Source organism: Sus scrofa, chromosome 1 (assembly GCF_000003025.6).
Source record: "Sus scrofa isolate TJ Tabasco breed Duroc chromosome 1, Sscrofa11.1, whole genome shotgun sequence".
Lineage (NCBI taxonomy): Eukaryota > Metazoa > Chordata > Mammalia > Artiodactyla > Suidae > Sus > Sus scrofa.
Genome location: NC_010443.5, coordinates 73,996,661 through 74,022,938, shown reverse-complemented (window position 1 = coordinate 74,022,938; position 26,278 = coordinate 73,996,661). Strand labels below are relative to the sequence as shown.

At 37.3% G+C, this 26,278-nt stretch overlaps 1 protein-coding gene across 2 annotated transcripts in view; it reads left to right on the top strand.

Annotated features, from left to right (window-relative positions):
* SEC63 (SEC63 homolog, protein translocation regulator) overlaps positions 1 to 19,511 on the top strand; it is a 75,178-nt gene extending 55,667 nt beyond the window's left edge. For both annotated transcript variants that reach the window (XM_001925479.7, XM_021090779.1), the window contains 7 exons: positions 188 to 247; positions 438 to 611; positions 2,258 to 2,416; positions 4,372 to 4,473; positions 12,078 to 12,176; positions 17,100 to 17,204; positions 18,429 to 19,511. In XM_001925479.7, coding sequence (XP_001925514.4) covers positions 188 to 247; positions 438 to 611; positions 2,258 to 2,416; positions 4,372 to 4,473; positions 12,078 to 12,176; positions 17,100 to 17,204; positions 18,429 to 18,572 — 843 coding nt within the window. In that variant the 3' untranslated portion in view covers positions 18,573 to 19,511. The remainder of the gene's footprint in view (positions 1 to 187; positions 248 to 437; positions 612 to 2,257; positions 2,417 to 4,371; positions 4,474 to 12,077; positions 12,177 to 17,099; positions 17,205 to 18,428) is intronic.

Below are 26,278 nucleotides of genomic sequence, written 5' to 3'. Positions count from 1 at the left end.
CATTTAGTGATTGCTAAATTCGCACACATCATTTAGTAGTTGCTAAAGTCTCCTGTGTCTTTGTCCCCACCCCCTGCAATAGTCGGCACTTAAAAAACTTATAGTGAAAGATTGAGAGATTGCTTTCTTTATTTAAAAGATAAATATAGGTTGACAGACTTTATATTTTTCTTCTTGTTACCTCTAGGAAGTGTTTGAAAAGGAGCAGTCCATCTGTGCTGCAGAGGAACAGCCAGCAGATGATGGGGTAAAAACTCATTTTCTTACCTTTCCTAGTGAACGAACTGTTTTGTTTAGTTCTCTGATTTCTATTGCTATGGGAGAGTAGTTCACTTTGAACATTTAGTTTGGCCATTTCCATCTAGAATTTACTATGTCTCCCAAATGAAACTATTACCATGACTTCTGAGTGTATATATGTATGTTGTGATTTACAGCAGGGTGATACTAATAAGAACAGGACAAAAGGAGGATGGCAGCAGAAGAGTAAAGGACCCAAGAAAACTGCAAAATCAAAAAAAAAGAAACCTTTAAAGAAAAAATCTACCCCTGTGCCCTTATCACAACCAAAGCAACAGAAGCAAAAGCAGGCAAATGGAGTTGTTGGGAGTGTAAGTTTTTTATCTTTATTGAAGTCTAATACACACTAAAATGAAAGAGGATATCCAGTACTCAATATCATTACATATCAGATAAATACAAATAAAAATACACACAGTGATACCACTACAGATCAAGCACAGTGGCTCAAATTAAAAAGACCGGTAAAACCGAGTATCAGTTTGGATGACATGGAACTGGACTCATTTTGCTGGTAGGAGTATAAAATGGTACAACTTTAGAAAGTGGGCTCTATCAACAAATTAAATGTACACCTGTTTTACCACCCAGCAAGTCCACTGTTGGGTACATACCCACCTCCAAAAGTTGCTGGAATTTACATTGGTATTTTGTTTAATCTTTGGTTCATCATGGGACAGATTTCAGTGTTAACAATATTGACTCGATTCAAAATTATGATTTATCTTTATTAATTTGGATCTTCCTTAATTTTTCTCAGAGTTTTGTGATTTTTATTGGCAGAGGTTATGACATCTTTCATTAGATTTACTCCTGTTTATTTGGTGCTTCCTGTTCTGCTGAGCCATGTTGGGAACTCCTAGAGTCCATTTCTTTAACACATACTACTTTTTTCCTTATATCAGCTTTAGTAAATTTTTGTTTTGTTTTGTTTTGGTCTTTTTGCCTTTTCTAGGGCTGCTCTTGCAGCATATGGAGGTTCCCAGGCTAGGGGTCTAATTGGAGCTGTAGCTGCTGCAGCTGCGTCTGCGACCTACACCACAGCTCATGGCAACGTCAGATCCTTAACCCACTGAGCTAGGCCAGGGATCGAACCCAAATCTCATGGTTCCTAGTCAGGTTCGTTAACCACTGAGCCATGACGGGAACTCCAGTAATGTGTTTATGTGTGTTTCAAGGCTTTTGTCCATTTCCTCTATGTTGTCCCGTTTGTTGACAAAGTTATTCATAACATCCTTATTTTTACTGTCTTTTGAATTGGTAGTTATAGCTCTTTTATTCCTAACATTAGTAATTTATATAGTCTCTTTTTTTCTTCTATCAGTCTTGGCTAATAAAACTTATCAGTTTTATTAATCTTTTTGAGAACCAACATTTGGTTTGGTTTGGATTTCCCTTTTGTATATCTGCATTCTCTTTAATTGATTTCTGGTCTGTGTTATTTACTTCTGCTTTCTTTGCATTTAATTTGCATTCTTTTTCTTGCTTTTTGAAATGGAGTAGTAAGTATTTTGTCTGGGACATTGTCTCCTTACTACATTTTACTCCTATCCGTTATCAAAGATTATATTAAACTCCCAAACCAGTACTTTTCTATAAACTTTTCATTTCTTCTCAAATAAAATATATTGTATAATTGATGTTTTTGAAAGATGAGCTGTCTTAGCCATTGTGGTAGTATATATTGCAAATAGAAAGAAAATATTTTTGTTTTATAAACTGTGAAGAATGAATCAAATAACTGATAGTGGGCAAATAAGCCAAATGGTAAATGTCTTCAGTCTGACTCCCATATGTTATACATAAGAATATTTATAATTCTGTAAAATTCTCTATGAATAGGAAAAGTGTAATCTTGAACCATTTTAATTATAATAACAGTAAATTAGTTTCAGGGACTCAGAATGATACATTTATTGAGCTGTGCAAAACTTTTGTGGTTGCTTTTTCCTTTTAGGAAGCTGCAGTAAAAGAAGATGAAGAAGAAGTTTCTGACAAAGGCAGTGACTCTGAGGAAGAAGAAACCAATAGAGACTCTCAAAGTGAAAAAGATGATGGTAGTGACAGAGACTCTGATAGAGAGCAAGATGAAAAGCAAAACAAGGATGATGAAGCAGTAAGACTTATAGGTTTAAATAATTGGAATTATACCTCTGAGGGTAGTTTTGGGTTTGTTGATTTTTCATTTGCTTGCTTACTTTTTTTGGCTTCTCTTAAACAATACCAGTATATTTTATAATCTTATATTACTTTCTAAGAATGTTTTTGAGGGATGGTAGTCATTAATTGTAATGAAAAATTGTTTCTGACAAGGTTTGGAAATCCTAATTTTCTTAAATCTTAAATTGCTAGATAGAGTAGGACCTGAGCCTGTGGTGAAGTTAGTTTGGTTTCTTAAGGCAATTTTCAGTGTTAGAGATGACTCTGGAAATATGAATAAGGAAAGGTGGGTTACGAAATAGGTAGCAGTTACTTGGAAGAGGATACCAGAAATTGAGGGAAATGTTGAGGGTAAAGAAACATTACTATAGGCTCTAATGTCAAGAGGTTGGTTAAGGAAAAAGTTTACAGAATGCCACCTTGTTTCAAGAGGTATGTAAGACATTAAGGAAAGGAGTCACTGAGGAACTAAGATTGTGAGGGTATAGGGAATAGGAAAAAAATCTCATGACATGGCATTAAGTTGCACATGATTTATAAGAAGGCTGTAGAAAAGAATGTTTCATGGGCAAATAGGAGTCCTTAAAGACTCACTGCAGATGAACATGGAAGTTCCCAGGCTAGGGTTCACATTGGAGCTGTAGCTGCTGGCCTACACCACAGCCACAGCAATGCGGGATCCAAGCCACGTCTGCAACCTACACCACAGCTCACTGCAACGCCAGATCCTTAACCCACTGAGGAGATCCAGGGATCAAACCCGTATCCTTATGGATACTAGTTGGGTTCATTACCACTGAGCCACAGCGGGAACTCTCTGATCAGCCATTTTCTTTATGTTTGTGGTATCCTTCTTGACTGGGTCATAGATTTAAAAGTAGCCTTGTGGTTTAGGAGTTTAAGAGATTCCCTGAATAGCCTCTGAAGCAGAGGCCAAAAAAAAAAAAAAAAAAAAAGAAAAGGTAAAGGGCAAAGGATAAAAGTATAAGGAAATGATGTAGTTGCCCTTGCAAAAGATGGGAGGAACTGTTTTTAGCAGTTGTTGTTTCATAGGTGTTTTTGTCCTTTGGGAATTAAATTGATTTCTAGGAAATTAAAACCTATCAAAGAAATTATTCCTTCATCCTTGCCTTGAGGAAGAGGTGCCATACTTCTTTGTAAGTATATTAGGGCCAGTAGAGTGATTCTTAAGGTTTTGATGAACTGGTTTCCTCAGATGACAAAAAAAAAAAAAAAAAAACAAAACCCAAACATTCATTCAATCGACAGTTATACAAGTAACATTATCTGTCACATTGCAAGCACTGTTAGATAATAGGAATGCAAAGCCAAATGTGCTGTAGTTTCTGCCCTTGAGTGATAGTAGCCTAATGAGCAAGGCAGACTTGTAAATAAGTATTACAGTACAAAAGAGACTACACATTTTGTGCACGGGGCACTGATGGCACCGAGGAAGGTATGATCACCTCAGCCCTGAGGTAGAGGGTGATCTGTGGGACTCAGAAACTCATGCTTTAGACTTTAGCTGCTCTTGAAAGAATAATGAGTAGGAATTTGCCAAGTACAGAAAAAATAAAAATCCAAATAGGATTTAGGAGTGCAGTAGCTGGTGAGGTAGAGTAGTTTAGGTATTTTGAAATGATTAGAATTAAAAATTCAGGAAGAAAAGCAATAACAGGAGACTGACAAGCCCAGGTCAAATCACAGTTGGCTGTGTAGTTCATGCTAGGTGGGTTAGATTTGATTTATGGAAAGAAGCATTGTACATTTTGAGCAGGGAAAGGATCAGATTTGTGGGACTGAACTCAGTAGTGGTTAGCAATCTCAGGGGTACCATGTGGAAGAAGATGGACACCCGTCAGAATGGTTGAAAACCTGCTTAAATCAAATATTTAATTTTCACTTTACTAGGAGTGGCAAGAATTACAACAAAGTATACAGCGAAAAGAGAGAGCTTTGCTGGAAACCAAATCAAAGATAACACATCCTGTTTATAGTCTTTATTTTCCTGAGGTGAGTTTATACACAGTCTAGTGTTTTCCTTACTCTCTTCAGATTTTTCTTAGTTGCCTTTCATTTCTCTGTAGTGTGTATTGGCTCAAATGTGCTGAATGTGGTGTATTTTTGATAGGTCACGTTTTTGAAGCATATTTGATATGAATGCCTTTTAGTGACTGTGTTGTTAAAAAGGAGAGTTGTTAACTCTAAGTACTTCTGTGTTTTCCTGGGCTTCTGTTCTTTCTGTGCCCACATCACTGAGGGTTATGCCTGATGATGATTTCGCCTTAGCAGTTTGGGCAGAAAAATCAGAAAAATGCATATTTTGCCTATGACTGCATGGCTCACGTGAATCTCTCACCTCTGTCATGTTTTAAATAGAATGAAATATGCTTAAATTTCCCCTGGGTTTTCTCTGAGGGTCATATACTGGTCACCTGGAGCCACTAGACTTACTCCAGTAATTGCTGTGGTCCGTGGGAATAGGCAAGGCTATGGCTGAGGGACCAGCTGAGTTCAGTAGCTGAGCCTTAAGCTCCAGACAAAGACAGATCATTGCAATGCTCTTTGTTCCTTTGTGCTTGTTTACTTTGTGGTTGTGGCCTGCTCAACTTTTGATTTCTTAGATAGGCTGTGTTGTTCGTCTTTCAAATGAATTTGGGGTCTGCTTGACATTTTGCTTTTGTGGATGTTTCTGTCTGGCTAGAGGTTAAGGACTGGTTGCCTCTTAGTTCAGGGAAACTGTTCCTCAGTGTGCCTTGCAGCTTTGCCACAGAACCTTCTGCTCACTACTCATACCTGGCAGGTGATTTCATGTGTAAATCTACTTATTCTCTACAATGTCAATCCATGGTTGCTGGGAATTTTTGAAGGTAAATTCCTAAGTAGTTTTGCTTTCCTAATAATGAGTGGCTCTGCACAGACTTGGTTTGACTTGGAGAGAAGTTGACATAGGATTCCTTCTTACTATGCATGCTGATCTTCTGGCATGTCCTGAGCTGTAGCCCATCTGTTAGGGGCATTTTGCCCATTGCATTGTGGTCTGCCAAAGCCAAGGCTCCTGAAATCAGGCAGGTAAATTTCACTCATTGATTGTTTTTAAAAGTACCAGGGGATGCTGTAAGCTGCATGATTTGTACCCTTATAATTGACAGCCTCATTTTAGACCATACTTAGTTAATAGATAAAACATTCATTTACTCCCTTAGAACATTTTAGCAGTGAAAATGCCATTTCATAATTTCATCTACATAGTAAATACCGCAAAGTGCCATTTATCAGATAAACTTTACTTAGAATTTTCTTAAATCTACCTTCCCATGTACCTACCTAACAACCACACTACCCATTTAAGTTACTGGAAGTTTTATATTAATAATTAAATTACATGTTATTGAAACTAATTTATTAGTAAGTTAAGAATGGTTGGGAATCTCATACAACAGAAAGACAATTTTGTTACCAAACATACAAAGAGGAATTTATACCCATCCTCCTCAAACTTTTTCAAAAGGTCAAAGAAGGAACACTCCCAAAGACATTCTATGATGCCACCATCACTCTAATTCCAAAACCAGACAAAGATATCACCAAAAAAGAAAACTATAGGCCAATATCTTTGATTAATATAGACGCAAAAATTCCCAACAGAATTTTAGCCCAACTGAATCCATCAACATATAAAAAAGATCATACACCACAAGTAGAATTCATCCCAGGTGCACAAGGATGCGTCAACATCATATGCCACATTAACAAAAGAAAAGTCAAAAACCACATGATCATCTCAATAGATACAGAAAAAGCATTTGACAAAGTCCATCCTCCATTCATGATAAAAACTCTTACCAAAGTGGGTATAGAGGGGAACATACCTTAACATAATAAAAGCCATTTATGACAGACCCACAGCAAATATGATACTCAATGGAGAAAAGCTGAGAGCCTTCCCACTAAAATCTGGAACAAGATAAGGATGTCCACTCTCACCACTGTTATTCAGCATAGTATTGGAAGTCCTAACCACAGCAATTAGACAAACAAAAGAAATAAAAGCCATCCAGATAGGAAGAGAAGAGGTAAGACTGTCACTGTATGCAGATGACATGATACTATATATAGAAAACCCCAAGGACTCAATCCAAAAACTGCTTGAACTGATCAACAAATTCAGCAAAGTAGCAGGATATAAGATTAACATTCAGAAATTAGTCACATTTCTGAATACTAACAATGAAATATTAGAAAAGGAATACAAAAATACAATACCTTTTAAAATTGCACCCCAAAAATCAAATACCTGGGAATACACCTGACCAAGGAAGTAAAAGACTTATATTCTCAAAACATTAATCAAGGAAATTAAAGAAGTATAAAGAAATGGAAAGATACTCCATGCTCATGGGTTGGAAAAATTAATATTGTAAAAATGGCCATATTACCCAAAGCAATCTACAGATTCAATGAAAACCCTATCAAATTACCCATGACATTTTTCACAGAACTACACTCCAAACACTCCAAAATTTTATATGGAACCACAAAAGACCCAGAATTGCCAAAACAATTCTGAGGAACAAAAACCAAGCAGGAGGCATAACTGTCCCAGACGTCAGGCAGTATTACAAAGCCACAGTCATCAAGACTTTGGTACTGGTACCAAAACAGACATACAGACCAATGGAACAGAATAGAGAACCCAGAAATAAACCCAAACACCTATGCTCAATTAATCTTTGACAAAGGAGGCAAGAACATAAAATGGGAAAAAGACAGTCTTCTCAGCAGGCATTGCTGGGAAACCTGGACAACTGCATGCAAATCAGTGAAACGAGAACATACCCTCACACCATGTACCAAAATAAACTCAAAATGGCTTAAAGGCTTAAATATAAGATGACGCACCATCAAACTCCTGGAAGAGAACATAGGCAAAACATTCTCTGACATCAACCTTACAAATGTTTTCTCAAGTCAGTCTCCCAAAGCAATAGAAATAAAAGCAAAAATAAACCAATAGGACCTAATCAGACTGACAAGCAAAGGAAACCAAAAAGAAAACAAAAAGACAGCTTACAGAATGGGAGAAAATAGTTTCAAACGATGCAACTGACAAGGGCTTAATCTCTAAAATATACAAGCAACTTATACAACTCAACAGCAAAAAAGCCAACAACCCAATTGAAAAATGAGCAAAAGACCTGAAGAGACATTTCTCCAAGGAAGATGTATAGATGGCCAACAAGCACATGCAAAAACACTCAACATCCCTGATTATTAGAGAAATGCAAATCAAAACTATCACAAGATAACCACCTCACACCAGTCAGAATGTGGAGAAAAGGGAACCCTCCTGCACTGTTTGTGGAAATGTAAGCTGGTACAGCCGCTATGGAGAACAGCATGGAGGTACCTTAGAAATCTATACATAGAACTACCATATGACCCAGCAGTCCCACTCTTGGGCATATATCCAGACAAAACTTTCTTGAAAAAGACACATGCACCCGCATGTTCATTGCAGCTCTATTCACAATAGCAAGACATGGAAACAACCCAAATGTCCATTGACAGATGATTGGATTATGAAGATGTCGTGTATATACACACAATGGAATACTACTTAGCCATAAAAAAGAACAAGGTGATGCCATTTGCAGCAACATGGATGGAACTAGAGACTCTCATCCTGAGTGAAGTAAGTCAGCAAGAGAAAGACAAATACCATATGATATCACTTATATCTGGAATCTAATGTCGGGCACAAATGAACCTTTCCACAGAAAAGAAAATTATGGACTTGGAAAACAGACCTGTGGTTGCCAAGGGAGAGGGGGAGGGAGTGGGGTGGAAGGGGTGCTTGGAGTTAATAGATGCAGACTATTGCCTTTGGAATGGATAAGCAATGAGATCCTGCTCTGTAGCACTGGGAACTATGTATGGTCACTTGTGATGAAGTGTGATAATGTGAGGAAAAAGAATGTATACATGTATGCATAACTGGGTCACTTTGCTGTACGGTAGAAAATTGACAGCACACTGTAAACCAGCTGTAATGGAAAAAAATAAAAATCATTATGCAAAAAAAAATAAATTTAAAAAAATTTAAAAAATAAAATGCAAATAGCTCATGGTTAGAATATCTTTTCCACTTTCCATGTGCATCAAGAGTCTACGTAGGGAGTTCCCATTGTGGCTCAGCAGGCTAGGAACCTAACTAGTATGCATGAGGATATCTGTTCGATCCCTGGCCTTGCTCAGTGGGTTAAGGATCTGGTGTTGCCATGAGCTGCGGCGTAGTTTGCAGATGCATCTTGGATCTCCCAGCATTGCTGTGGCCATGGTGTAGGCCAGCAGCTGCAGCTCCAACTGGACCCCTAGCCTGGGAACTTCCATATGCTGCGGGTGTGGCCCTGAAAAAGGGAAAAAAAAAAAAAAAAAAAAAAAAAGAGGTTACCTAGAGGTGCAGTACCATAGATTGATAGTCACTAATTTCTTAATAAAAATATTCTGCAATGAGTCTCATTTTAATCAAATATCATGGGGGTGCTGGGAGAGGCAGTCTCCAAGTGAAGAGAGGAAGAAGAAATGCACTTTATTGAACATATCCCTGTGCTGCTTATATTACAGACATGTTCTGGTAAGGATATTTTTGATAATGAAATGTCAGACCACTTAGAGATGTTTACCTCATTTCATTAATAGTTATGACTTTTACAATTACTGAAATGTTGTTGACAATATTATGTTTCAGATGTGCCATGTAGTGATTTGACATTTGCATATGTGATGAAATGATCACCATGCTGAGTCTTCTTTTTTTTTTAGGTCCTTTACCTGCATCATATGGAGGTTCCCAGGCTAGGTGTCAAATCGGAGCTTTAGCTGCCAGCCTACACCACAGTCACAGCCTTGTCTGTGACCTACACCACAGCTCACCAAGCCAGGTCCTTAACCGACTGAACAAGGCCAGGGATAGAACCTGCATCCTCATGGATACTAGTCAGATTTGTTTTCATTGAACCACCATGGGAACGCCACCATGCTGAGTCTTAAAATATTAAGACCCATATTCCTTTTGCTGTATATTACATCTCCATCCCATGGCTTATTTATTTTGTAACTGAAAGTGTGTACCTTCACTTACTTGCCCCCATCCCAACCCTCTGGCAACTACCTGTATATTCTCTGTATCTATGAGTCTGTTTTCATTTAGCTTTGTTTTGTTTTTTATATTCCACAAATAAGTGTGATTATTTGGTATTGGTCTTTCTGTGACTTCACTTAGCATGATATCCTCTAGGTCCACCCATGTTGTTTCAAATGGCAAGATTTCAATTCTTTTTTGTGTCTGAGTAATGTTCCATTGTACATGTATACCACATCTTTATCCTTTCATCCATTGATGAGCACTTCAGTTGCTTCCATATCTTGACTATTGTAAATTGATTCAGTAAATTGGTGTGCCTGTATCTTCTCAAATTAGTGTCTTTTTTTTTTCCCTTTGGGAAAGTTGCCATAAGTGAAATTGTTGAATCATATGATAGTTGTATTTTTAATTTTCTCCATAGTGGCTACATCAACATAACTATAATTTCATATCACTCTTAAAGTTCTAGACATTCTAACAGATGACTTATTTGTATTATCTCAGTTTATCATCACAACACAGCTTGGGGTAGGCATTCATCATATAACAGAAAAAAAGTCAAGTTTAGAGAAGTGAAGTAATCAAGTCTGGGTCGCTTTAAAACAAGCGTTGGCAGAGTATTGTTTGCAGACAAATCTTCCTCCCTGCCTGTTCTTATAAACAAAGTATTGTTGTAAATGAAGTTTTATTGGAACACAGTTAGACTCATTCTATTTGGAAAACAGTGGCAGAGCTGAGTCGTTGCAATAGAGACTCTGTGGCCCACAGAGCCCAGGTATTTATACAGTTGGCCCTCTGTCTCTATGGGTTCTGCATCTGTGAATACAGGGCCAACTGTGCCATGATACTTTATATAAGAGACTTGAGCATTCGCAGATTTTGGTACCCTGGAAATGGGAAGAGGGTTCCTGGAACCAATACCCTGTAGATATTGAGGTACATCTGCCCTCCAGTTTGAGTCTGCTATGTTTTTCCCCATTTTGTGTGTGCAGAACATACATAGACAAATGTATACCTATTGTGGTAGTTCTTGCCTTGTGTAAGCAGAGGTTGGGTTAATCATGCACTTGTGATTCATTATTCTGTTTCATTAATGTTTATTAATGTTGCAGGGCTTGTAGTTTAAGGCTTTTGAATAAAAGCTTTTAGTTGAACTTAGTGTAGCATTAATAGAAAGATAATGAACCAAATATTAATGGCTTATGATTAAAATAGAAAGTGCAAGTGATTTTGGCTTAAAAATAAATATTTTTCATATGAAAGTCTTTTCAGTAAAAAGTTACTTCTTTAACCTTCTTTGGGATAATTGAGACTTTAGAATAGTCTCATGTTGTTTTTGTTGAGTATTTAGAATATTCTAGAGTTTATTTTATTTTTACCTCTAACACATTTTTCTTTGAGCCATTTTAGAAAGATATTTTCCTTATTCAGTTCGTAAACAGCAGATGCTAAGCAGGTAACTAAGCAGTTACAGATCTGTGCTGTAACACAGGGATAGTTGCTGAGTGCACTAAAGTTTGGTGCTTCTAAGTTGGTCTTCTGATTTTTTTTTTTTTTAAATAGTTTTTGTCTCTTGTCAGTGCTCCCTGCCATCATTGTGCATTCAAGTGGTGGTTTCTTTACCCAGCTCTTTTTCTGTTCCTGATCTGTTATGAAGTACAACTAAAACTGCTGGGCTCATAAAAATCATGTGCGGGGAAGGGTAGTCTCTTAGAATCCAAGATACTCTCTTGTGAGTAATGTGTTTAATGTATTGATTTCTGATTTTGTTGTCCAAGTCCCTCCCACTCCTACTTGCTGGCTTTTGCTTATTGCTATGTAAGATTACTAAAATTACTTGCTAAATGGTATTGTAGTAGTTTATCCTTTTTTTTAATCATTTAAGGTTAATCGGGTTTTTAATACAGAAATTCATGAATAGGGCTTAAGGGGCCATTTGATAGCCCAAATTACATATGAAATTCTTTCGATGAGCAGATCTACAAATGGTTAAAACAATGTGTTCATTCAGTAAATATTTATTGACATCTATTTTGTACCAGACACTGTGTCTGTGCTGGAAGTATAGCAGTGAATAAAACACAAACAATACAGTTGGTCCTCTGTATATGTGGCTTTTATATTTATGGATTTGACGAGATGTTGAGGGGGAAAATTCCAGAAAGTTCCAAAAGGCAAAACTTGATTTTCTAGCATTGGCAACTATTTACATTGTGCTAGATATTATAAGTAATCTGGAGATGAGATAAAATGTACAAGAGGATCTGCATAGGTTAACTTGCAAATACTGTACCATTTTATATAAGGAACTGGTGAGCATCCATGGGTTTTGGTAGCCACGGGGGGGAGTGGTGGTGTTTGGAGCCAGTCCCCCTCAGGTACCAAGGGATAACTGTACCCCTAAAATGAGACAAGGGAAAACTGTATTTATCTAATTTCTGATTATTTGTACACTTTTCTTTCTTTGCAGGAAAAACAAGAATGGTGGTGGCTTTATATCGCGGATAGGAAGGAACAGACATTAATATCGATGCCCTATCATGTGTGTACACTAAAAGATACAGAAGAGGTAATTATACAGTAATGTTATTTCAATATAGAAATCAGTATAGAAATCAGTTTATCATATTTGGTTTATTGCATTTTATTTAAGACTTTTTTTTCTGCTTTTTTAGGGCCACACTTTCAATATATGGAAGTCCCCAGGCTAGGAGTTGAATTGGTCCTGTAGCTGCTGGCCTATACCACAGCCACAGCAACGGCAGATCCCAGCTCCATCTGCAACCTTAACCCATTGAGCAAGGCCAGGGATCAAACCCATATCCTCATGGATACTAGTTCGTTTCATTTCCGCTGAGCCATGATGGGAACTCCTCTGTGCTATTGATTTTTTTTTTTTTTTTTTTTTTTGTCTTTTTAGGCCCATACCCACTGCGTATGGAGTTTCCCAGGCTTAGGCATCAAATCAGAGCTATAGCTGCTGGTCTTTACCACAGCCATAGCAACGTGGGATCTGAGCCCTGTCTGCGACCTACACCACAGCTCACAGAAACACTGGATCCTTAACCCACTGAGTGAGGCCAGGGATCGAGCCTGTGTCCTCATGGATGCTAGTCAGATTCATTTCTGCTGAGCTATGATGGGAACTCCTGTGCTATTGATTTTTAATACACAAAGTCTTTTCTCTCTAAGTAATAAGTAAATGTATGAAGTGGTTTATTGTTGCTTATTTGACTCTTAAAGTTAGTGCCAACTTAAGGATATTTCCTTGACAGAGTAATTCTAACATTTAAAACATATTTTTGAATAGGTAATATGTTAACCTAGTTAATACTTCAGAACATATGCAAAAGTGCATACACTTAAACACCTAATTACATCCTTGTCTCAGTCATCCACTCCAGTTCCTGGAGACTCAATTTTTATGTATTCTTCATGTGATATTGTATGTATGCAAATTATATAAGCAAATACATAGGTGTATTTTCTTTAGTTTTGCACAAAAAGTAGCATATACCATGTTCTGCCCCTTACTTTTCCTGTCAAGCATATCACCATACCATGTTAATACAGAAAAAGCTTCTTCATTTGTTTTTACAGCTGCATGATACTCTTTTATGTGCAAGTTTATTCAGCACTCAGCTCTTTAATGGGTACAAGTTTTTTCTTGTCTTTTGCTGCAGTGAATAACCTCATATGTCATTTTGCACATGTACAAACCTATCTATAGGATAAATTTGTTTAATCAGACACTCCACACATTTAAAATTTTGATACATAATGCTCAATTTATTTCTTCATATAGAGAATGAATGTTTAAATATGCCCATTGCCCCTCAGTGTGTGAGATATTTTGCATGTCATTGCTGATCAGAAGGGTAAATAATGACATCTCAGAGTAATTTTTCCCCTCTGATCTTTTACTTTTAAAAGTTTCAAACCTATAAAAATGTTGCAAGCACAGTATCATGAGGCCCCATAGACCTTTCATCTACAATGACCAGTTGTTAACATTTTGTCATATATATTTTATATTTTTCTCTGTATGTGAATACACAAAAAACATATTTCCCTGCCTGACCCTCTTTAGGTACTTTCAGACATCATGACAATATATCCTGGAATAATTGAACAGGTATCTTCTTAGAACAAAGTCCTTCTCCTGCCTGAGCATGGTACAATGATTATATTTGGGAAATATAGCATTGATATGGTATCTAACATGAGCGCCATATTAAAATTTCCTCAAATATTCCTCTAATGTCTGTCACAGGATTTGTTTTGTTTTTAAATGCATGGTCCAGTCAAGGACATACATTGCATTTGAATGTCATTCCACTTTAGTCTAGAATATTTCCTTGGCCTCTTTTTAAATATTTTATACCATTCACATTTTTGAAGAGTCCAGGCAAGATATTTTGTAAACTATACCTTAATTTGAATTTGTGTCATTCGTGACTTATGATTATATTCATCTTAAATATTTTTGGCAAAAAAATACTGCATAGGTGATGTAACTTTCTTAGTGCATCATATGAGGGACACATTATATCAGTTACCTGGCATTGGTGATATATTATGGTTGATCATTTAGTTAAGACTTTCCTCTGTTGTAAAAATTATTTCTCTCTGCAATCTGTGGAGTAATGCTTGAACACTATGTGAATACCCTATTCTCCAACAGTCTGTTACCCATTCATTTTAGTATATATTGGTGATTCTGGCCTGAATCAGTTTTTACTATGCTGGTTGTATTCAGTGTAGTTTTCTTTTTATATTTCTCTTAAGAGTGAAACTGGGAGTTCCCGTCGTGGCGCAGTGGTTAACGAATCCGACTAGGAACCATGAGGTTGCGGGTTCAGTCCCTGCCCTTGCTCAGTGGGTTAACGATCCGGCGTTGCCGTGAGCTGTGGTGTAGGTTGCAGATGCGGCTTGGATCCCGCGTTGCTGTGGCTCTGGCGTAGGCCGGTGGCTACAGCTCCGATTCAACCCCTAGCCTGGGAATCTCCATATGCCGCGGGAGCGGCCCAAGAAATAGCAACAACAACAACAACAACAAAAAAGACAAAAAGACAAAAAAAAAAAAAAATGAAACTGAACATCTTCCATCATATTTCTTTGTGTGTCTCTTTGTGACCATTGTTCATTTTTGTTGCTTTTAAATTGGTTTGGGGACTTTTTTTTTTTTTTTTTTTTTGTAGTATTATGAAATCAGCCCTTTGTGATATGCGTTGCAAATATTTCTCCCTAGTTTGTTTTACTGTATGGGTTTTTTTTACCAAGCAAAAATAGCAATATTAATTCATTTGTTTATCCATTGATTTATCTAGGGGTTTGATGGTATGATTTAGTAATTTTTTTCTTTTATGATTTTTAGTTTTGGTATTACATTTAGAAAGGCCAGACTTTGAGATACATTTTAAAAAAATATTATTCCCCATGGTATTTTCTCATTAGTTTGTTTAATGGCATATTTTAATATATAATCTTGCCTACAAAATCTGGATTTTGGAGATTGGTGGCAGATTATCAGAACATTTAAGTGTTGTTGTAAAAATTTATTCTTCCTGTGTCCATCTGGAGTAAAAACTTCTTTTATTGTAACTCTTTTTATTTGAAGTGTATTATTATATGATAGGAAATAAAATATCATTTTGAGCTTTTAAGGCATTAGGCATCTGTAATGGAAAAATGCGTTTTTCCCATGTGTTAGTCCTTTACGCTTACACTACTGCCACACTCACATTTCTGATACCAGTTTAACTTAGTGCTGGCACTGTCTACCCAGATATCTATCTCAGGTTATGGTTTCAGGCTTACAAGCCTTCCATTCTCCTGCTCCCATCTTTACATTTCTTGGCAAGTCCCAGGTTGTCACCTATCACCTTGGCCAGTCTGACCAACGGGCTGTAAATTGTGGTTCCCATGATCCATGCTATAGATTCAATAATTTGCTAGAATGGTTCACAGAACTCAGAGAAATCTATTTACCAGTTTATTATAAAAATAATAACATAGGAGTTCCCATTGTGGTGCAGTGGTTAACGAATCCGACTAGGAACCATGAGGTTGCGGGTTTGATCCCTGGCCTTGCTCAGTGGGTTAAGGATCTGGCGTTGCCATGAGCTGTGGTTGCAGACGCGGCTTGGATCCCATGTTGCTGTGGCTCTGGTGTAGGCCAGCAGCTACAGCTCCGATCAGGCCCTTAGCCTGGGAACCTCCATATGCCGCGGGAAGCGGCCCTAGAAAAGGCAAAAAGACAAAAAAAAAACCAAAACAAAAAGACAAAAATAAATAAATAAATAAAAAATAATAACAAAGGATATAAATGAACATTCAGATGGAAGAGATGCATAGGACAGGGTATGTGGGGAGGGCCATGGAGTCTCTCTTCTCTTTCTGAGCGTGTTCTTCTCCCAGCCCCTCCACATGTTCTCCATCTTGGAAGCTCCCTGAACCCCTTACTTGGGGAATTTTTATGGAGGCTTTATCATAAGCATAATTATCATTAACTCAGTTTCCAGCCCCTCTCCGGAGAATGAAGGATGAGACTAAAAGTTACAGACTTCTAATCAGGGATTGGCATTTCTGCTGACCAGTCTTCATCTAGAAACCTACCAAGAGTCACCTCATTAGAAGAGAACTCATTCCTGTCATTTAGGAAATTCCAAGGATTCATGAGCTCAGTGTCAGGAACCAGAGTCAGACGAAATATTAGATCAAAGGTGCTTCTTGGACTTTTATCACTTAGGAAATTACAGGAGTTTGAGGAGCTCTGTGCCTGGAAATGACTATATTCTGTTATTTCACAGAATTTGTCCTAGAAATAAGAAAATCTGGCAATAACTATTCCCCATCTGGCGAAGTCTTATTTTAGTTCAACATTTCATTTGCTTTACTTTTATACCCTACCTTGTTTCTTCAAGTTGTCAGATGTGATGGGTCAACATAGAACTTGATTACTTTAAAATATGCATTATTGAGAATTCCCCTTGTGGCTTAGTGGGTTAAGAACCTGACATAGTATCTGTGAGGATTTGGGTTAGATCCCTGGCCTTGCTCAGTGGGTTAAGGATCTGGCGTTGCCACAAGCTGCAGTGTAGGTCATGCTTGTGGCTCAGATCCATCATTGCTGTGGCTGTGGTGTAGGCTGGCAACTGCGGCTCTGAACTGCCCTGTGCTGGAGGTTTGGCCTTAGGAAGGAAAATTAAACAAACAAACAAACAAGCTTTCTTGAATTGTAGAGATAGAAATTAACTCCATCAATTCTGCCTATTTAGGTTTCTTTTTTGTAAAGTATATGTAATATATGACAAATAGATATGTGGTGTTTATTTCTTGTGATAGAACTTTGGTAATGTTTGTTAGGATATCCATTGTCATTTGAGTAAGCCCTAGCTATTAAATACTCTGGTATAAGAATTTTCAGAGTGAGCAGTTGTTTCCTCCACTCCTCAAAATGCAGATTTTAAGTGCTGATTTTATCTTCTAGGTAGAACTGAAATTTCCTGCACCAGGCAAGCCTGGAAATTATCAGTATACAGTGTTTCTAAGATCAGACTCCTATATGGGTTTGGATCAGATTAAACCATTGAAGGTAAGAGTAATGATTATTCAGTAAATATGATTATCTGTTTGGATAAGTCCTTAATATACTAGGGAAGCATTTTGGTTTTGAAATGTAGAGTAATAGAGGGAAAGAGAGGTCATCTCATACTCTTATGTAATACACTTGATGGACTATTTTAATAATAAATTGTATTAAAGGAATATAATGATTTAGAATTTTGTATATAAATTACTTAAGTGATACATTTTAGTGTTCTGTCATATGCTATAACTTTACAGGGCCTCAACGAATGGGTTCTGTTTTCCTACAGAGTCTCTTGGAGAGTGTTTATTAATTTCTGGAACGAATTTACTTTTTTGTCATTTTAGAATACATACACTTTATGGGAGTATCATTTAAAGCACACTCCCATCAACGTTTATCATTTCACTGGAGGTTTTTATAAAAGGCATGCTGTTGTGTTAGATTATGCTGAAGAATGGTTGCACTGTGTACTGGAGACCCAGTGCATGGAGGGGTAAAGGCATGCCTCTCTTTTCCCACGAGGGTACTGTTTTTCTTTCCATTGGCTATAGAATGTTACTTCATTCAGTCTCGAAACTGCAGAATACCTCTTTGGAGGTCGCACTTAAGTTTTTCTTCCTTCAGCAGAAGATTTAAGACAATAATTTTTTTTTTTTTTTTTTTTTTTTTTTTGCTTTTTAGGGCCGCACTTGCAGCATGTGGAGGTTCCCAGGCTAGGGGTCCAATCAGAGCTATAGCTGCCGGCCTACACCACAGCCACAGCAGTGTAGGATCTGAGCCATGTCTGCGACCTACACCACAGCTCATGGCAACACTGGATCCTTAACCCACTGAGTGAGGCCAGGAATCAAACCTGCAACCTCATGGTTCCTAGTCAGATTCATTTCCACTGCGCCACAATGGGAATGCTGATTTAAGACAAGAATTAAGTGTTATTGTTCAAGAATCACAATTATTCATCTTGCATACCACAGAATAAATTGTATAGCTTCTATAAAATGAAAATATCAAACTGCATTAGAAATTTAACCACATTTACATAGTAATAGATTTACCTTTGTATTTCTGGGATGAATATCAATTCTAAATATGTTAACTTTAGAGTTAAAAGCATAAAATCTATTTCTTTATAATTATTGTGGTCAAAGAAAACCTTTTCTTTCTCAGATATTTCTTCCAGTATTCCTCCCCAAGTTTCTGATGTCTACATTTAATACTTTTTTATAGTTGGAAGTTCATGAGGCTAAGCCTGTGCCAGAAAACCACCCACAGTGGGATACAGCAATAGAGGGGGATGAAGACCAGGAGGACAGCGAGGGCTTTGAAGATAGCTTTGAGGAAGAGGAAGAAGAAGAGGAGGATGATGACTAAGCAGTACTACACATGGACCAGAATATTTGCACAGATTTGCAAATTTTGCTGTTTTGGAAGTGTATAATAAACCAGAAACAGTGCAGAACTGATCTTGAGGGAGGTATTAGTTCTTTACTAGAAGTGCGTGCATAATACAACTAGGCATTGGTGGTGCCCTGGTACAGTCTGAAGAATGCTTAAGGCTTACTAAAGCCTTTCAAGTATGGGATGGTGCATTTATTTAATCTGCAAATGATAATAAACCCTTTGTTACAACTGTCCAGAAGTGTGGGCTATGTATTATCTGATCATTTATGGTCCCAGTAAAAGTAAAGGTACATGAAAAACAATCTATAAATGAGCAACTTTTTTTGGTTTGTTTAGCTTTAGTTTTAGCAAACATTAAGATGAATACCACAAATGTTTTAAGTAACATCTCAAGTTTTAATCTCCTGATAAGCTCTATTATTCATTTGTTGACATTTTGCAGTGATACAAGACTTTTATAACAGCTCCATTCGTAGCTTTGAACATTTTATTTTTGCCTATATTATAGGTCGAAAATTGGCGTTCTGTCACATTCCACATAATATAGAGGGCTACATTTTGGGATTTTCCTTTTCTTAATTGCCCAGAGTTATCAGATAGATTATTAAAATGGCTTTTAATGGCTTAAAACATTTTTAAGCCTCTATTTTAGCAGATCAATGCAGGATCTAGTTCTTTTTATAAGCTATAAATGATTGTGGGACCATATGTTCTCTGATGTTGATGACTTATGTTATTAAACCTTTTTAAAAAGGTCACTATGAAAGCTGAAATACATTCTTAGCTTTTAATCTACCTGACTCTATCAGAAGCCTTTTAAGAAAACAAAAATATACATAACATACAAAGGAGGCATTTTTTTGTATTCATTTTGGACTCCTGTCAATAAAATAGAAGTTTGACTCATTTTACGTTTGTAATGGTGTGTCTTTTTACTCCCGGAAAAGGATATAATGCGATCATTGATTCTTTTTTTTTTTCAACTAAAAGTTTAATAATTCTATACATGACTGCTGAAGTGACTGCTGTTTCCTTATATTATGGAAAACCCATTTTGGGGAGGAATCTCCCCCTCACATACACACATTACAACCTGGAAGGATAGTGCTCATGAAGAGCAGAAATGTGTACGTGATGAATTATTGAGGTAAGAGGAGTATTTTTATTAACTAAATATGGAGGAAGCGTAAGTCTGTGATATTATAGGACTGATTGTAATAATCCTATCACAATCTCCATAGACCAAAGGACTATTAGAATACTAATTTGTGACCTTGTTAACAGGTTGCCACTTTCCATGCGGAATTACCACTGGTATTTGTTACTGCAGTAGTTGGAAATAAAATTTGAAAGAAATGAAATTTGAAATTTACAGAAACCTCTAATGGTTTCTTTTCCCTTAAAATCTAGGATGTAATATTTCCTATAATATAGTCAGAGCAGTTTTTTTCACTGAAACCTCCATCACCTGTTTTTCTTTTAAAGGTATTAGTGAGACCCCTCCTTGGCAAGCAGGAGTGCCACTGAAGATTTGTTTCATTTTATAAGTAGAGGGCAGGTTTAATTTTCAAGTCAGGTTTGCTTGGGAAGCTGCTGGTTACCTAAGTGAAGTGGAAGGAAATGAGCCAGCCTGAAGCATCCAGTGAAAGGAGAGGTTAGAGAAAATGCAGGTGTCATGAAGGCAAGGAAAATGTGCAAATGAAATAATAGGTATTATGTGCAGTCCTGGTTTTCTTTAAAGATACTTTTGAAGAAAAGTATTTCTATTCCAGTGGCTATTTTGTCTTAAAGAAGCTTTATAAGTTATTCAAACAGCTAGTTTCTTTCTGGTTTTTAAGACCAGAGAATGATTTCACAACCCATTAACTCACCACCACAGTGCTTTAAAAAAACCAGCGTCACCTCATTAGGACATCCTACTAGTCTGTTTTCCTTTGCCATTTGTGTGATATATGTGTCCTTCCCAACAAAATAATGCATTTTCCTCTAATGAGTACTTTAGGTAAGCTCTTCCCCTATTACAGTAGTGAAAGAACTGAGCCTTCACTTTATAGTTGTCATCTCCAGTAGGTTTCTGAACTCTGTATCCCTTCTTTTTCTCATAACTGCAATTTAATAACTTGCCTTGGTTTGCATTTAATCGAATGAAACTTCTATTTTCTAAGTTTGTTTTGTTCCCATCAAGAAACAGTGGCATTTGGTCAACAGAATAGATGAGCGTAGGGATGAAAACATTCAGTGTGTACAAAGTGAAACTGTTTATGAAATTAAGCTACTTAAATTGTATAATCTTTTTATTTCTTTAAATTGGTGAGGTACCTATTAAAACAAAGGTACTCTTCTGGAGATCACAATTGAAAATCTCTGTTACAAATTTTTGTGTTATAAAACTTGATTGAGGCCTCACATGCATATCTTCATCCTAAAGTCAGGTGTTTGTGTCTTTAAAAAAATTGTTTTGTGAATATTTCTTTTTAAAAAATTAAGGAGTATGTTGAATAAGGTTTTCTGAGTAGAATACACTATTCTATTTCTCCCAGCTTGCACTGAAGGGTGGGGAGGGGTGAGCCCAACTGGCTGCGTGATGGAAGGGCAGGGCTCCCCTGCACGCTGGAAGCTTAGGCCCTGGCTTGAGGCAGAGCAGGTGGATGCCAAAGCACTGATGTGAAAGAGGGGGCAAGGGTATTGAGTGTAATGAGGCTCTCTGAGCATATTCTTGACCACAACATTTATCCAGTTACTTGCTTCAGCCAATCAAAACCAGATACTGGCGTGTTCTTTAGCAACAATTATTATTTCAAATGTATTTCATCACTTTACATGTTTTTAGAGGACTTGTTCATTCATCACGTATTTACCGAGTTTCAGCGTGGCAGGGTCTGTTTTTGGACACTGGGGCTATAAAAGTCAAAGAATTTTTGTTCTTAAGCATTCACAGGTATTAGGACAGGCAGGTATGTGGCAATCCTTTATAATCCATTCACATTGGTTAATGGCCATTGTTTAAAATGCTTTTGTTTGTTTTTACATCTTTCCACTGTAAGTAGAGGAGATTTTTTAGGTGCTAGCTATTTGTGGGCTTTTTTTTTTTTTTTTTTTTTTTTTTTTTTTTTTTTTTTTTTAATGGGCAAACCTTCATCCTTTATGAAGTGTTTCTTTAGAGCATTTTCTTCCCCAAGTATTCAACTCCATAAAATTCCCTATTTAACCTGCGTAATGATAACTGAAACAGCTGTCAGTGAACCATAATGTGAAATTTTACCAGCTGTGTGGTGATTAGTTCAAATCTGTCTTTAAAAGTTAGCATCAAGCATCTTCACACATTTAAACTTGATGCTTAGGGCTATTTTGCAAAACCGAAGGAAAAAAAAAAAACAGCTGTGATCCTGTACTTTTTTCTGTACCTTGAGCTAAAAGTTCAAATCTAGCAAAAGCATTGGCATGCTTTAGGGCCAGTGGTTTCAGGTAGGGGTGTTACATTCCTGGGATATGCAGATGATCAGTCCATTGGGAAAATGTTAAAATGCTTATTTGTATTTAATCTCATCCTTTTAAATTTCTATTTTTGTGTGTTTTATAATGTACATAATATATTGTACAATTGTACACTTCTATAATTTATAAATAAATAATACATTCATTGGTGTATTATACATTCTTTTCTGATTTCAGTGCATGGTTGAAATATTTGGATATGCTGCTTTGAAGTATTGATATAGTTCCATTTAAGCTAAAATGAAGGTGATGGTTGCTAGTCACAAGGGTTGGCATTCAAGCTGTGGAGCAAAGTGATATTTTTTGAGGTGGAACTGAGTAGGTTTGGTGATGAGGTTAATAGAGTGAAGATGGGAGGGTGGGGTTTCTAAGTAGCTGTTGTCCATGGAATGGAAGTGCGACAGGTGAGGGTAGAAGTTCTAGGTGTGGTTTCCTGGGACTTTCAGCAAAGTCTGCAGCTCTGTTAGTGGTGCCTGCAATTTGTGGCTGCAAAGATCACAGGTAAGTGTGAGAAGGACTGTCCACTGTCTTTGCAGCACTAGATGGTTCAGCATTAACCTCTCAGGCTATCTGTGCAAAGGGATCTGTGTTCCTCTTACCTTTGTGAACACCTGAACTTTACACTTAAAAATCTGGACAGTTGCAGCAATGGATAGGTAGGAGCAGATTCCAGAGAGAGCAACTACTTCCCTAGAGTTGCTAGCCTGGTTCCTGTAGAGGGCGATAGGGCTATAATTTTCTTTGGCAAAGAATTGTTTAGTTTGTGGGACTAAGAACCAAAATTAAAGATATGTTCTGTAATTTATTTCTATCTCCACCTTCTAGGATTACCTCCTTCCCCTTTGATGTTTTGTATTCCTATCTAATGTTAGTCTTTCTTATATGTTTTGTTAATACATTAAATTTACTTGGTTTTCTGGTTGGATACATTAAGTCCCTTTGCAACAAACTCCAGAAAACAACCCATATTTATTAATGGTGCAAGAGTTGTATGAGACTGCTTAAGAGAGGTGGGAAGTCAGGTAGGACAAAGAAATCCTTCTATTCTGCAATATTAATTTTTTGGGTAGTAGATGTCAAGAACTGTTGGATGGCCTAAGATTTTTATTCTGTGTGCAAGCTATCAAGTTTACCTGCTACAGTGACAGACACTGGCAGAAGACAGGAGACTCCTAAGTCAGAGGCACCCAGGTTGCATGAGCTTCCTGTTCCCCCACTGCTCCTCTGTCCCCATGGGGGTGCAGCACATGCAGTGTGCTGTGTCACAGCTAAGCAGAAAACCTACTCTTGAAGGGTATGCAAGCAAAGCTGCCCAAGAAGAAGAAACTCTTTCTTCCAAAGCTGCTTGCTATATAAACAGAGTCTGGAACAAAAGCTATGTGCCTCTGCTCATAAGGTTTGCAGAGAAACATGAGATACACATAGAAAATTTTCTCTCAAAATTTGGAATTCGAATGTATATATATGTATGACTAGGTCATTTTGCTGTACAGCAGAAATTGGCAGAACATTGTAAGTCAAACTTTTAATTGAAAAAAATTTTTAAGTTGGAATTCAACATATATACTTCGATAATTGCCTCTGCACCTTTCCCTCAAACAACCCAAAACGTGTCCTACCCCCATCCTCCAACCCCTGTCCCCAAATTCCATTTTTACCAACAAACTGAATATGTGTCTCCAAATGAGCCTGGATCCTTGTAGAAGAGCTGCATTCCTTTATAGTGTGTCCTCAAGTCCAGGGAGTCTTGGAGATCCTTGGGTGAAATAATTGAGGAACTTGAAATATTCTGAACAGTTCCGGCATCTGATCATCCTTTGAGAGAATATGTATGTTTGTTTTTTTTACTGTGAAAAGTCATTTAGAGATGATGTAGATGAACTGGGAAAGTAGTCAGATTTGCTGGTATTTATATAAAAATATTCAGAATGTGACTAAAATTAGTGAGGTTTTTGTTTTTGTTTTTTGGGTTTTTTTTTTGTCTTTTGTCTTGCTAGCCACACTTGCAGCATATGGAGGTTCCCAGGTTAGGGTTTGAATCAGAGCTACAGCTGCCAGCTTACGCCACAGCCATAGCAACACAGGATCCTAGCCACGTCTTCGACCTACACCACAGCTCATGGCAACGCCGGATCCTTAACCCACTGAGTGAGGCCAGGGACTGAACCCTCAACCTCATGGATACTAGTCGGGTTTGTTAACTACTGAGGCACAATGGGAACTCCTGAGTGACTTATTTTTTTATTATTTTTTTATTATTTTTACTCAGTGAATTTATTATCTTTATGGTTGTACAATGGTCATTATACTGCACTTTTATAGGATTTCCAACCCACAGCCCCCAAACTATCTCCTTTGGAGACCATAAGTTTTTCAAAATCTGTGAGTCAGTATCCGTTCTGCAAAGAAGTTCATTCTGTCCTTTTTTCAGATTCCACATGTCAGTGATGACATTTGATGTTGGTGTCTCATTGTCTGACTGACTTCACTTAGCATGGTAATTTCTAGGTCCATCCATGTTGCTAAAAATGCCCATATTTCTTTCCTTTAAATGGCTGAGTGATATTCCATTATGTATATGTACCACATCTTCTTGATCCACTCCTCTGTTGATGGACATTTAGGTTGTTTCCATGTCTTGGCTATTGCAAATAGTGCTGCAATGAACATTGGAGTACATGCGTCTTTGCGAGTCGTGGTTTTCTCTGGATAGATGCTGAGGAGTGGGATTGCTGGGGCAAATGGTATTTCTATTTTTAGTTTTCTGAGGCATCTCCATACTGTTTTCTGCACCAATTTACAATCCCACCAACAGTGTACTAGGGTTCCTTTTTCTCCACACCCTCTCTCGCACTTATTGTTTGTAGACTTTTTGATGATGGCCATTGTGGTTGGTGTAAGGTGGTATCTCATAGTGGTTTTGATGTGCATTTCTCTAATAATGAGTGATGTTGAACATCTTTTCATGTGTTTTTTGGCTGTATGTCTTCTTTGGAGAATTGTCTGTTTAGATCTTCTGCCCATTTATTGATGGGTTTTTTGGTTTTTGTTTTTGTTTTTTGTTTTTTTGTTTTTTTTTTTTTTTGGTATTGAGTGGTAGGCAGTATTTGTAAATTTTGGAGATTAATCTCCTTTGGAGACCATAAGTTTTTCAAAATCTGTGGTTCATTTGCAAATATTTTCTCCCATTCAGGGGGTTGTCCTTTTGTTTTGTTTAGCGTTTCCTTTGCTGTGCAGAAACTTTTAAGTTTAATTAAGTCCCATTTATTTATTTTTGTTTTTACTATCATTACTCTATAAGTTGTGGGTCTGAGAAGATGTTGCTGTCGTTTATGTCAGAGAATGTTTGGCCTATGTTTTCCTCTAAGAGTTTTATAGTGTCTGATCTTATATCTAGGTCTTTAATCCATTTTGAGTTTATTTTTGTGTATGGTGTTAGAGAGTGTTCTCATTTCATTCTTTTACATGTGGCTGTCCAGTTTTCCCAGCACCACTTATTGAACAGGCTCTGTTCTCCAGTGTATATTCTTGCCTCCTTTGTCATAGATTAGTTGGCTGTAGGTGCATGGGTTTAATTCTGGGCTTTCTATCCTGTTCCACTGATCTCTATTTCTGTCTTTGTGCCAGTACCATACAGTTTTGATGACTGTTGCTTTGTGGAATAGTCTGAGGTCCGGGAGCTTGATTCCTCCACCTCCATTTTTCTTTTTCAGGATGTCTTTGGCTATTTTGGGTCTTTTGTTCCTCCAAATAACCTTTAAAACATTTTGTTTAAGTTCTGTGAAAAATATCCTTGGTAATTTGATAGGGATTGCATTGAATCTGTAGATTACCTTGGGTAGTATAGTCATTTTGATAATATTAACTTTTCCAATCCAAGAGCATGGTATGTCTTTCCATCTATTTGTGTCATCTTTGATTTCTTTCATCAGCGTCTTATGGTTTTCAGAGTACAGGTCTTTTGTCTTTTTTTTTTTTTTTTTTTTTTTTGTCTTTTTTCCTTTTCTAGGGCTGCTCCCGCAGCACATGGATGTTCCCAGGCTACGGGTCTAATTGGAGCTGCCGACCTACGCCAGAGCCACAGCAATGCAGGATCCAAGCTGCATCTGCAGCCTACACCACAGCTCAAGGCAATGCTGGATCCTTAACCCACTGAGCAAGGCCAGGGATCGAATCTGCAA